Genomic DNA, 13,100 nt, shown 5'->3' on the forward strand with positions numbered 1-13,100 from the left:
TCCTTCGCCGGAGCTGTGTCTGGATTGACTGGGGGGTGTGAGGTGGGGATGGGGAGGGGGTGGGGAAGAACAGAAGAAAAACAGGAAAGAAGGGTGAGAGAGAGATGGAACAAGAAAGGGAAAGAGCGAACAGTATGGTCCTGCCATCCTCGGAAGCTTCCGCAGCGATGCAGACTCAAGAGGAAATCACTGCCCCAGTCAGGACAGATCTGTTCTTCTCCTCCCAGCTTCCCGCACCCACCCTAGGGAGCCACTGTCCCCTTTCAGCGCCCACAGAGAGGCAGCATCACACTGTTCTATTCCAACCTTTCAGCCTGTTCCAAAACCCACTAGTCAGAACACTTGAGTACAAGGCTCCAGGAGGATAGCTCCGTTCTCTTCCCGTTACTCTCATCACTGCGGTATTCACCATCAACCTCCTACGTCCCCACTGTAGCTGACTCAGAGACATCAGCCGGCGGTGCAGGGCGAAGGCCGACCAGGGTTACCAGAGAGGCTGGCAGGGCGCTGCATTGGGAGCTGGTTGGGCTTGCGCGTGGGAAGGTTTCGAATAGGGAGCCAGCCAGGGGGGTGAGGGAGAAATACATTTGCACGGTGTTCCTCCAAGCACCACGAGATCTTGCTTGGGTAAAGTCCTAGGTTTCGTAACCTGCCAGCCAGCACCCCACAAGTCAATCTGTAGCATCTGCCGCCGCTGCTGCCTCCTCCTCCTCCTCCTCCTCCTCTTCCTCCTCTTCTTCGTCCTCCTCCTCTTCTTCCTCCTCCTCCTTCACTCCACCTCCCAGCCGACCCCTCCCTCCCGGGACCTGCATCCCGCTTCGCCAATCAGGGGCTGGTTGCCTCCTCCCACGTGATCCCAGGCGGGCTGAGGACCTGCTGCTTCCCCCACGCCAGAGGGATGCGGGCGGCAGAACGGGAGAGGTGGTTGCTGGGCTGCGGAGCGCGGTGACTGACTCTCTCCTTAGCCCCTTCTAGCTCTTGCTCTCTTCTCCAGCCTTTCTCTCTCCTTCTTCCCGTTGTCCTGTATCCAGCTTCCTTCTTTTTTCCCGAGAGCGGAGTCCTATGGCAGTGGCTGCTTGCATCTTTGCTGCACCTCTACGGACGACCCTCTCGCGCCCTGGGCTGAGCTGGGTCACTGGATGTTGCTGAAACTCTCAGGATCATGCGAGGGCTTGGCTGCTTTCACGCCGGGTGCTGCTGCTGTTGCCGCCGTCGTTGCTCTAGCCGCTGCTGTTGCCTGGGGCCCCGGGATGCTCAGTAGCTCAGTTCCCGGACCCAGCGATCCTTTGGTTTTGGGGAGAGCCTTTTTGCAGCTGCAGAGTTGAGTGAACTAGTCATGGTGCTCTGGGAATCCCCGCGGCAGTGTAGCAGCTGGACACTTTGCGATGGCTTTTGCTGGCTGCTGCTGCTACCAGTGATGTTACTCATCATTGCCCGGCCCGTGAAACTTGCAGCTTTCCCTACCTCCTTAAGTGACTGTCAAACGCCTACCGGTTGGAACTGTTCTGGTAAGCTACAAACCAAATACCCTCAAACCATATCTTTAGTAGAAAAGGTGCGGTAAGGGGTTGGGGAAGGGGGGGAGGGTTAAAAGTCATCTTCAACATTCGTGTTTCTCCACTCACCCATTCCTTTACTCTTTCCTTCCATCTTTTCAAACCCCTATAGCTCGCTGCTTCGCACTACGGATAGCACATCTAGCTTTTGTTAAATTTTAAAGGGTACATGAGAGAGTGTTTGATGAGGAGGACAGAAAGTGTTCGATATGTGAACGAGTCTTGTCAGCCCAACACTTCAGTTTGAATTGATCAGTCTTTTCAGAGAAGCCGACGAGATATTTTGTGTATTCACGGAAAACAGCACAATTTTATTGTCATACTTACACTGCCCCTTTTCCATCATGAAAAAAGTAAGGCTAGAAGATCAGTCAAATAACTTTGGGAGAGAGACAGTAATAAATCATCCTGTGACTGAGAACCGCTGATCCCTTGCAAAAGTGCAAATAGGATGTGTTGGTCTGTGGTCTAGGACCCACTACCTGATGATCAGAAAAGATTTTGAGTAAAGATTTCCTTATCACCCTTTCACCTCCCTCTACCCCCACCCCCACCCCCACTTTTTTGGCTTGGCTTAAGATTTAGTTTTCTAGCCAAAAGATGGAGAGATATATATATATAACATTTTATATTATATATATATATATATTTTTTTTTTTTACACACACACATAGTCAGAAACCTGTAGGTGCCAGAGGGAAGTTAAGAGAATAAATATACTGTGTGTCTCTTAGACTTGTATTTGAGAGAGAGAGAGAGAGAGAGAGAGAGAGAGAGAGAGAGAGAGAGACAGAGAGAGAAGAGAGAGAGAAAGAGAGAGACAGAGAGAGAAAGAGAGAGAGAGAGAGAGAGAGAGAGAGAGAGAGAGAGAGAGAGAGAGAGATATGCAAGGAATGAATACTACAAGTAAGGCAGAGAGCAAGACCCCAAAAGAATCATCCTTGTGCTGGTACTTCAGTTGGTTAGTTGGGGTTTAATTATGTTCCTTTCCTCCTTTTTACACTAAATTCCTAATGATAGTTACAAATTACGTAAGGAAAAGGCTAGGATTAGAAGTTACTACACTCATAAACCTGCTTTATACTTTAAGGATTCCAGCATTATTATACATCTTATCATGTTATTTCAAAGACATTGTAAATCCAATGCTTTACTATATGTACATTTTTTGAATGCTTAATTGTATTTCATTTTAATATATGCATATTTTAATTTTCATATAAACATTAAGTGTAACTATGCCTTTATATCTTAGTAAAGTCCTGTTCCTAGCTGAATTTGGCTTTAGTAGTTATATGTCAACAGCTGAGAGAAGATTAGTAACTGAAACCTAGAGTCTGAAAGAATTGAGGATAGTTAGTTATTACTGATGTAAAAACCATCTAAAAAAAGAATAAGATTTTCATGATAATTTACCATTCATAAAGTAAATTTGACCTTTACTGAGGTCTGACATTTGGGTCAGCAAGCCATGCCTTTGTGCTATTTTATCAATGTCTAAATAAAGCATTTGAACAAATCTTGGAAATATTCCCTTTAACTTCTCTTTGTATTAGATATATCTAATTGTAATTCTTCAAAGAATAAGTTCCATTATGCACTTGCCTTTTCACTTTTAATCCATAACATTATAGGAGCACTAAACAACCTTAAAAAAAATCAATGGGCTTCACTCTTAATGCATCTGAAACCTAATATAATTGTTTTGTTTAATGTCTAACTATAATGTTGAGATGGAATAATAACTAGCTTAAATACGAATTGGTGTTGGCAATCAAGACCTGCATCTTTAGCCAGATCAGTTAGTATGTCTATAGGAACTAAAGAGAAGGAGCTGGTTTTCTCAGCAGCTTGTGAAGAACCTGGCACCTCTCCTGTTAACTTAGAGGTAATCAATCTTCATTTGAATGAGACAGACCATCACAGAAAACACTGTGCCTGTTTATCTTTATTATTGGGGCTTTGTTTCCTCATTGTCTGGAGGAATTCCAAAGAAAGAGTTGTTTAAGACCTTGAATCAAAAGACTAACCTTCACTAAAACTGTAGACTTTTAAGTCTACTTAATTTAGAAATGATAGGGCAAAGGAATAAGTATGATTTTTCTATCTTCTCTGCTCTTCCAGCCCAAAAATATAATTGGACACCAAAGTAGATAAATAAAGAGAAATAGAATATAGAAAGAAAATAATATTAATGATTGAAGTCAAATTTTTGTATGGTAGATAGCCTTTGTATGTTTTATGCCAGTGGTGGAGGTGGGGCAGGAACTTTTTTAAAGCCTTAAAAATGACATTTTTATTATTTAAAAAGTTATCACAGTATTTTTCTCATGCCTGAATTTGAATGTTGTTCTCTTTAAATTTGAGGTTATGATGACAGAGAAAATGATCTCTTTCTTTGTGACACCAATACCTGTAAATTTGATGGGGAGTGTTTAAGAATCGGAGACAGTGTGACTTGTGTCTGTCAGTTCAAGGTAAGAAATCTGGTATTTTCATTCTTTAATTCATCAATGTAATTCAAAGTAGAGCTCTTCTTTTACAACCTAGTACTTGGCAAATTATAATTCTACATATTAGGGGGAAATTTGGCACAAGTAGAAAAGCTAGGAGGAGAGCCAGCTGATGTCAAGAAGATATAAGTCTCTAGAGGGGTAAATGCAATTGTTGGAGATATAAATGTCCTTTTAGAAACAAAGATTCGGCTTTTGCTCCTATGATATTAAAGCAAAATTAAGCTTCTGTACCTTTTTACCTAGTCTTATGTGATCCCAAAATGGCTTAATGTCTTCAGCTTTCATTGTCCCAGATCTTTCATCTGGTGGTAGTCAATTTGCTTTCAATATTTCTTAAAAAGTGCTTTTAACAATTTATTAAGCATTCTGTTTTTGAAGAATAATTATAACAAATTGTCCCTTATCAGAAACTTTCTAAAATGTTTTAATCTTTTGATACGTAGATTTTCATTCAATTAATGCTAACTACAGGGAATCTAAAAGAGCGCGGATTTCCCAAGAGAAAAGAGCTGTACTTTGCCTAATGCTCCAAGTCAAAATGTTGAAAGATTGGATACACTAAATTCTTAGTGGTGTTTGCAATAATTTTCCAATTTTTGGTGTCCATATAAATTATACTATCTAATTTTGCTATTAAGATTTTTATGTTTACATGTATATATGTATGTATACATATATTTAGATGTACACATAAGTTCAAGCAGTAAGTAGATAGATAGATGGATAGATAGACAGACAGACTGCTATCACTTAAACAACCCTGCTTTTTTTTTTTAAGGAACTCTGATATTTTAACAAACTCAAAAGCTGCCCTCGAACTTGCCATGACATAAGCACAAATAGATGAATTAAAGTTTAAAAAAACTTCCAAGGTTGTAAAAAATGAAAAAATAAAATAAAAATAACTTGAAAAGAGAAAAATCAAGAACTTAAAAGGTATTAAATACAAATTCATAGAACATCATAACATTATAGAAGGTACCCAAACCCTACTTTAGCTCAACTTCCTCATTTTTTAGATGAGGAAAGTGAGTACTTCCTGAAGGATAGTAAGAGTGTCAGATAAACCATATTTAGAACAAAAACTTAGTTTAGCTTTCTTAATACTAGACAACAGACTGTCTAATATTGCGATTGCTGAAGCAAAGTGTTTTCTAATTTAATTCATTTTATATTTAAGAAACATTAAGAGATTGCATACTTAATTGCAATCAAAATGACATTCAAATAGGCTAAAAGCTTTTTTTCCCCAAAAAAAGTGCACAATATAACTATTGATATTTGCAAAGTGCACCACCTCCTGGTGGGCAAGTACTGTTGAAACCAGACCAGTGACATTTAGACAATAATATAGCAGAAGAGAAATCAATAATAATATTGGTCATCAATAAGTGGCTGCATATAATGCATATATCCCTGAGATATCATACCAGTCAATACCACATACTTAGTTTCTTTCAATAATCTACATGAGGAGAGAGAGTTTTTCCTTTTCTAACATCCCAGAATAAGTTAATTTATTTTAAAAACTTTGAAAAAGTCAATGGCTAGGAAGTGGCTTTATCCTTTTTTTCTCCCTTTCAGTTTGGGGTACTCATATTTTGATCCTGTGGCAGTCATAGATAATTAAGAGTTGGCTAATCAGCTGTAGAAAATGAATCTGGACTAACATACTTTATAGTCAGAGTTCTTTATCTGAAGAAAGAAAGCATCTAGGGAATCTATAAATGGATAAGCTTTAATAAAATAGAATGTAGAATAGTTCTTCATTCTAGGGAGGTCATGTGAATGTAAACTATGTTGCTGAGAATAATATTTAATGAGCTAGTATAAATGTTAATTAAGGGATTTAAATAAAACAGATAGGAGCTTAGGTTCGTTTTTTGTATTGTTTTATAACTATCGGTCATTCCATCATTTTTGTTCCTAATTTAATGTAATTGGGAGAAAGATTTACTTTTGTTTGATAAAATTGAATTTATAATCAAAATCTAATTTGACATCTTTTGGTGCTTGTATTATTTCAAGTTTTCTTCATGTTATGGAATTCTATTTATTGCTTGTGTTATGTTCAGAGGTCATTCTGAAAAGAGCAAACAGCTCTGGAGGTGAAAATATAGATCCAGCCCCAAGCTAGTATTATAGCATGGCAAAAGTAATATAGTGATCAAGATTAAAATGCTTCATACAGATAAGATGAGAGGTATTTTAAGCTATGCTTGTGTAGTTTCAAATTCCATTGTTATCTATTCATTTTTATTATCTTAAGACTTCTCTTGGATGTAATTAATTTATGTTTGTTTGTTCCTACTCTATCATCCAGAGTAAAGGGATAAAAATTTATTTTCCAATATACTATTTAAAACTTCTGGCTAGCCAATTTTTATACTTAGTAGCTTTATGAAGCTGAACAAATGATTTAATATCTATCTGCCTCAATTTCCTCAATTGCAAAATGGGAATAATAATAGTACCTATCTTCTACGACTGTTGAGAGGAACAAATGAAATAATATTTGTAAGGGGCTTAGTACAATGACTGGCACATAGTAGGCCTTTAATACATGCTTGTTTTCTTTCATCATTCCTCTGAGACCTGGTTGTTATGGTTATAATTTTCCCCTAGTTAGTTTTTGTTTGTTTGTTTTTAATATGAGTACAAATCTTTCTTTCTAATAGGATAATTACTATAATATTACTGACCAGAAGAAAGATTTCAAAGAAAAATCAATTGAATAAGTACAAAAAGAATATCCTGCTCAAAGCATTATTGTGGACATATTTCATTGGAATCTTCAACTCACTTATAGCTTAATGCCTGGCATTTAGCTAAATACTTAATAAATACATATTCCATTTCATTATCAAAACAAGCTCAACATTTCTGATTGAAAATTAGGTCTCAAAAATAATTTGAATAACTAAAGCAATTTAAAGGGAAGTTACATAGGATAGTGGATAGAGAGTTTCCTCAAAACTAAGCCAGTAAGACCTGGGTTCAGATTCTGTCTCTAACACAGACTGCCTAGATGACTGAATAAATTACTTAGAGGAAGGTTCTTTAATAGAGAGCTCCCTATGCCAGTTAAATAAAAAATTTTAATAAAATAAAAACAATAAAATTATTTTTAATGAGAAGATAGAACCTTACTATATAACTTCTATATAATTTACTAAAGCTGATAACCTTGCATTTAAAATGCAATTTGAAGTGTCTTAGTGCAAATGCAGAGAAGTTTTGAATATAATATTTATTTTTCTTTAAGGCTGCTAAGCAGTACCCTGGAGAGAGGGCCAGACCTGGAGTCAAAAAGATTCTTGAGTTTAAATCTGGCTTCAGATACTTACTAGCTGTGTGACCCTAGACAAGTCACTTAATCTTGTTTACCTCAGTTTCATTACCTGTAAAATAAGCTAGAGAAAAAAATGGCAAACCACTCTAGTATCTTTGCCAAAAAAAGACTGAATGGTACGCAAAAAGTTGAACATGATTGAACAATGACTGAACACACTGGTCAGTCTCATATTAGAAATATAGTTTATAGGGGGAAAAAAACTAGCATCATCAACTGCACACACATCATGTTTACCCACAATTGTCACTAAGCATATAACTCTATCCTTCTTTGATGCTGTCAGAGTAGAAATTATCCTCTCAACTGTCATTTGATTTGAAGTTAATTTAAATATTTCCACAACTTACGACGCTAAATATTTCCATTCAACAACCTATGTTTGAGTTCCATATACTATTTCACATTGAAAGGGCGGGCTTTTCTGATAATCTTGGCAGAATTGTGTCATTTTGTTTAAATGCTCAAGGAATTAATAAATTCAAAATGTAAGATGACAGGATGCAAGGGCCAAGCAGAATTTTCCCTGCTTCCTTCACTGGAATAGAAACATAGTAGGAACACACTAAGTCATTATTTATTTGACTTTTTGACACCTGAGAGATATAAGATCCTGGAATATATAAAACTCGCTGAGTACCTTATCTAAATAGTCAATTTTAACAAATATTAATCATTTGGAAAAAGAAACTGAAAGAATCCTTGTCTAACTATATGAACAATAACCCATTTAAAATGTCTCTCTCCTATGCACATTACGTTTTTATTTGAAGAAGAACAAATGCCACCATGTTTGGAAGTCATTTAATTTATTCTTCCTTTCTTGACTTTGCTTCCTCTACTTTCACCTATTAAAGTAATAATTAGGGAAATTGAATAAGGAAAAATCTAGCAGACAGTTGATAAAAAACATTCTAAGAAAGTTGTATTTGATTTCAAAAGACTTTGAGTAAATTCACAGGGTTAAGGAAAGAAACTCTTCAAGTAATTTTGACATATTTAATAATAACAACTATGCTGTTTATAAGTGGGAAAAATTCATACCAATCTTTTTTTCTTCTTTTTGGGATGGTTTTTCTTTAAAGAATTATATTTCAAAAGTAACTATATGATATATAAGTGTGCTATTTAAAGTAAACCCCATTAAAGAGAAATGTATTCACTTAAGATTTTCAAAGAGTTGGAAAACATGACCATTAATTTCTAAAATTTCCTTGAGAAATTAATAAGTGGAAGTCTCCCCATTTTAAAAAGAGAAACTGAGGGCACACAGTTGTGAAATACTTAATTGTTAAGCAATTTATTCAAGGTCACATATTTTCAGGACAGCATGATATGATTGAAATAAGAATTAGGATTTTAGGATTTTTAGGTCTACCTTTGCCACCCACTCCTTTTGCGTTTTTGAGAAAGTAATTGTAGTTCTCTGGGTCTCTGTTTCCTCATCTGTAAAAATGATAATGTTTCACTATATGACCTTTAAGATCTCTTTAGGTCATGACTTCTTAATATTTTTGTGTGTCATGGGCCCCTTTGACAATTTGTAGTCCTTCTTTTAAAAAAATGTCTTAAATATATCAAAGAAAATATGTATGATTTAAAAGGGAAATCAACGATATTGAAATAATTCTTTAAATGTTAAAAATTCACAGTCTCCCAGAAAAATATTCACTGACCATTAAGGGATTTGTTATTAATCCCAAGTTAATAACCCCTGCTTTAGGCACTGAAATCTCTACAATTCTAAATGTTAAATTTAATCAATAAAAAGAAACAAGGTCTACCCAGTCTTCTACCTCAGATGTTTGACCCATGATCCTTCTTTCTGATACTCATATAAATGAAGTGAATTATTAAGTGCAAAAAAATATTGTGATAATAATCTACTCCAAATTTCTTTCTTCTCCATACAAATCTTTCTTTTGTCTTCTCAAGGAACTTGGCAGCATGGGCTTTTAACACAACTCATATTTGGCTTTTATTACTCAAAAACACTCATACGGTGTTTTATCTATTTACCTGGATGTTGTGCTCCAGAACTTAGAAAAGGATAAATAACCCTTCCCCTACATAAGTTCTACTTTAGTTCAATCTATTGAAATTGGTAGGAAAAGTCAACCATGGAATTATAGGTCATCTATAATACAAATATTGTCTCAAAAATCTATTTGATAAAATATTATATTCAGACTTGGAGATTAAGAACTATACATGAATAAGAGCAGCTCCATCCATTCTGTTGCTGTCTCCTCCCTATCTCTCCCACTCCAAACTCATTTGCCACTGTGAGATTCATAGGGTGCTATTTAACTCCTAGTGATCATCTATTGCCTCTCTTTCTTAAGTTTCTTCCTAGCTTTGGAATCAGAAAACTCATGTGCATGCCTGGCTTTCTTATAGTATTATATAATATAGGAATTTAAAGGGACATTAGTAGCCACAATTGCCAACTTGTGCCTGATTGAACTGCTGTATACCATCCCTGATAAATAATCATCCAGCCTCTTCTTGAAGACCTTAAAAAATGCATTGCCCATCCAGGGGCAATTCATTCAACTTTTGAAAAAAAATCAACTTTTTTTTCTTTATGTATAGATTAAATTTATTGCCTTATTATTTGAAATCTAGCTCTGCCCTTTGTCTCCATGTAGACCAAATTCATTTCCTCTATCACATGACAACCTTTGGGGGGAAAAAATTGATGACTACTACTCTTCCTCACAACCCTCCCAAAATCTTTTCTTTTGTAGCTTAGTAAGATTTTTTATATAGCATGATCTCAAGACCCTTCATCATCAAGGCCTTGATCACCATTCTCTGTATAATCTCCAGTTTAGCAAGATTGCTACTAGAATATGGCATTTAAAACTTCACATACACATTCAGATGCAGACTACTTCTTTTCCTCTGGCTCTGTGACCTTTATTATAATATAATTCTTTTTTCTAAATTAAGAAAAAGGAAGAGTTAAAAGATAGGAATATAGGAGAGATGCTTTCCAATATTCTTAATCCTTCAAAGAGTTCAGGGCCACATATAAAACAGGTAGAATAGTTTATCACTGTGCTTTCTCTTACATAAAGCCTTAATAGTATCAGATCTGAAACAGATATAATAATGGTAGGATTATACAAAAATAATTATTTTTTCTATTTGGCCTTTTCCTTCAATAAACCTGGTTTATAACAATTTATAAACCTAAATATAGAACCAAACAAATTCTGATTGTCAGTGTAAACACAATGAAAGAAGATATCTTTTAGAGGATGTATTATAATAAATAGATTGTAACTTAAAAAGAAAAAAATTTATTTCTATTTTAATTTACATGGCCAGATATCATAGGAGAAAGATATTTTACTACCTTAAAAGTTAGCTGTTATATTAGTTGAACCTTCCTATGAATTTCTTTGGGGAGTTACTCTGAAATTCTATATTGCAGAGCAGCAAATTCTTTACATGAAGGAAAGATGATAGGTAAGTAAGGAAGCAGACAAGCAGGAAGGAAGGAAGGAAGGAAGGAAGAAAGGAAATAAAGAAGGAAGGAAGGAAGGAAGGAAGGAAGGAAGGAAGGAAGGAAGGAAGGAAGGAAGGAAAGAAGGAAAGAAGGAAGGAAGGAAGGAAGGAAGGAAGGAAGGAAGGAAGGAAGGAAGGAAGGAAGGAAGGAAGGAAGGAAGGAAGGAAATAAGAAGGAAGGAAGGAAGGAAGGAAGGAAGGAAGGAAGGAAGGAAGGAAGGAAGGAAGGAAATAAGAAGGAAGGAAGGAAGGAAGGAAGGAAGGAAGGAAGGAAGGAAGGAAGGAAGGAAAGAAGGAAAGAAGGAAAGGAGAGAGGGAGGGAGGCAGGAAGGGAGGGAGGAAGGAAGGAAGAGAGGAAGAAGAGAGGAAAGGAGGAGAGAAGAAGGGAGGAGAGAGGAAGGGAGGGAGGGACAGAGGAAGGAAGAAAACTTTTTTAAAAACCTTCTATTTATCAGACATCATGCTAACTATTCACACAACAAACTAGGGAAGTAGGTGCTATTGTTATACCTAGTTCAGATAAAAATGGTTAAAGTGACTTTCCAGGATCACAGAAATGGTTGTACATATCTGAGACCATATATAAATTCAAGTCTTCCTGACTCCAAACTCAGGGTTCTATCTACTGAGATATCTAGCTTTCTTATCACACTGAATAAGAGTTACCACAGCAAAATTTTGATTATGAATCCTAATTATCAAAGAAATATACTATAAGGAGAAATATCATTTTGGTCCAAATGATCCCTCAACCCAGTTATTGTGCATATTTATATTTCTTAATTTTGTATAAAAGTTTTCTAAATTGAAATTATGTCTTAATTTTCTTTATATGGACAGATTAAAAAATTCTCATAAGTATATTCTTGATTTATTTTACATATTATGTGTATTGACATTGCATTAAATGTTCAGATGCTTGAAGGTAAAAATAATATTCAGAGTATTTTAAAAATTCTTTTAAAATTTCATCTTAGTTTAAACAGGGATTCATATGTAAATAATAATCTTGATCATTATATTTGTTATAGTTAAATAATGAGGCATATCAGTAGTGTTCTAATCATGGGATAATCACATCCCTGGTATAATTAGCAGGTATAAGACACAGCCAAGTATTTCAAATACCTCTGAGTGTGATTATTTATGATAACAATGCCCCATAGGCTGCCTAATTTCTACTATCAAAAGGTTTGGGGGGGGATTTTTTTCTTTTTTTAAATAATAGCTATTTATTTTTCAAAATACATGCAAAGAAAGGTTTCAATATCCACCCTTGCAAAACCTTATGTTCTAAATTTTTCTCCCCACCTCCCTTCTCCCTTAGATAGTGAGTAATTCAATATAGGCTAAATGTGCAATTCTTTAAACATATTTCCACATTTATTATGCTGCACAAGTAAAATCAGATCAGAAAGGAAAAAAAATAATGAGAAGAAAAAACAAGCAAACAACAATTAAAACTTTTTTTTTTTAATGGGGGTCGAGCAGCCAGAATTAAGTGACATAACCAGGGTCACACAGCTAATAAATATTATCTGAGGCCAGATTTGAAACTAGTTTCTCCTGACTCCAGGGCCAGTGCTCTATACACTGTGCCATCTAGCTGCCCCTTGGGACTTTTTTTAAATAAGCAAATAGATAATATTTCTTTTTCACAAAATATATTCATTTAGTAATTTGGAATACTGAGTTATGATTTTAATTGATCCCATGTTCCTTAAAATGCCATACCTTACTTTTTATGATGGTTTGAAATATACCAAGACTCATTATTGCTATTTTATAGAAGAAGAGACTGAGTCTCAAAGAGGTTATGTTATATGCTCATGTTTGGACAACTAGAAAAGCACCTAAATTGGGCTCTTTAACTCGTCACCCGGTATCCATTTTTTTCATCATATTGTGCAGTCTACTGACTACATCATGGCTACACAATGTTTTAACAAAGAAATGTAGAACATGTAATTATCAGAAATTTTAGTTCACCAGTAATAAATATTTGAATACTTGGAAAATGTTTAGCTATTGACAGCATGAGTTTTGTTACTATCTTGTTAAATTAAATATTCATGTGTATATGTGTATGTGTGAATATATATATATATATACACACACAAAATGTTACATAATACAAGTTCACTATTATATAAAATCCTC

At 35.5% G+C, this 13,100-nt stretch overlaps 1 protein-coding gene across 1 annotated transcript in view; it reads left to right on the forward strand.

Moving 5' to 3' along the window:
• The first annotated feature begins 850 nt into the window (after positions 1 to 850).
• TMEFF2 (transmembrane protein with EGF like and two follistatin like domains 2) overlaps positions 851 to 13,100 on the forward strand; it is a 280,237-nt gene continuing 267,987 nt past the window's right edge. The window contains exons 1-2 of the mRNA XM_003764055.4: positions 851 to 1,508; positions 3,924 to 4,033. Coding sequence (XP_003764103.1) covers positions 1,337 to 1,508; positions 3,924 to 4,033 — 282 coding nt within the window. The 5' untranslated portion in view covers positions 851 to 1,336. The remainder of the gene's footprint in view (positions 1,509 to 3,923; positions 4,034 to 13,100) is intronic.

The sequence above is a fragment of the Sarcophilus harrisii genome, chromosome 3 (assembly GCF_902635505.1).
Source record: "Sarcophilus harrisii chromosome 3, mSarHar1.11, whole genome shotgun sequence".
Lineage (NCBI taxonomy): Eukaryota > Metazoa > Chordata > Mammalia > Dasyuromorphia > Dasyuridae > Sarcophilus > Sarcophilus harrisii.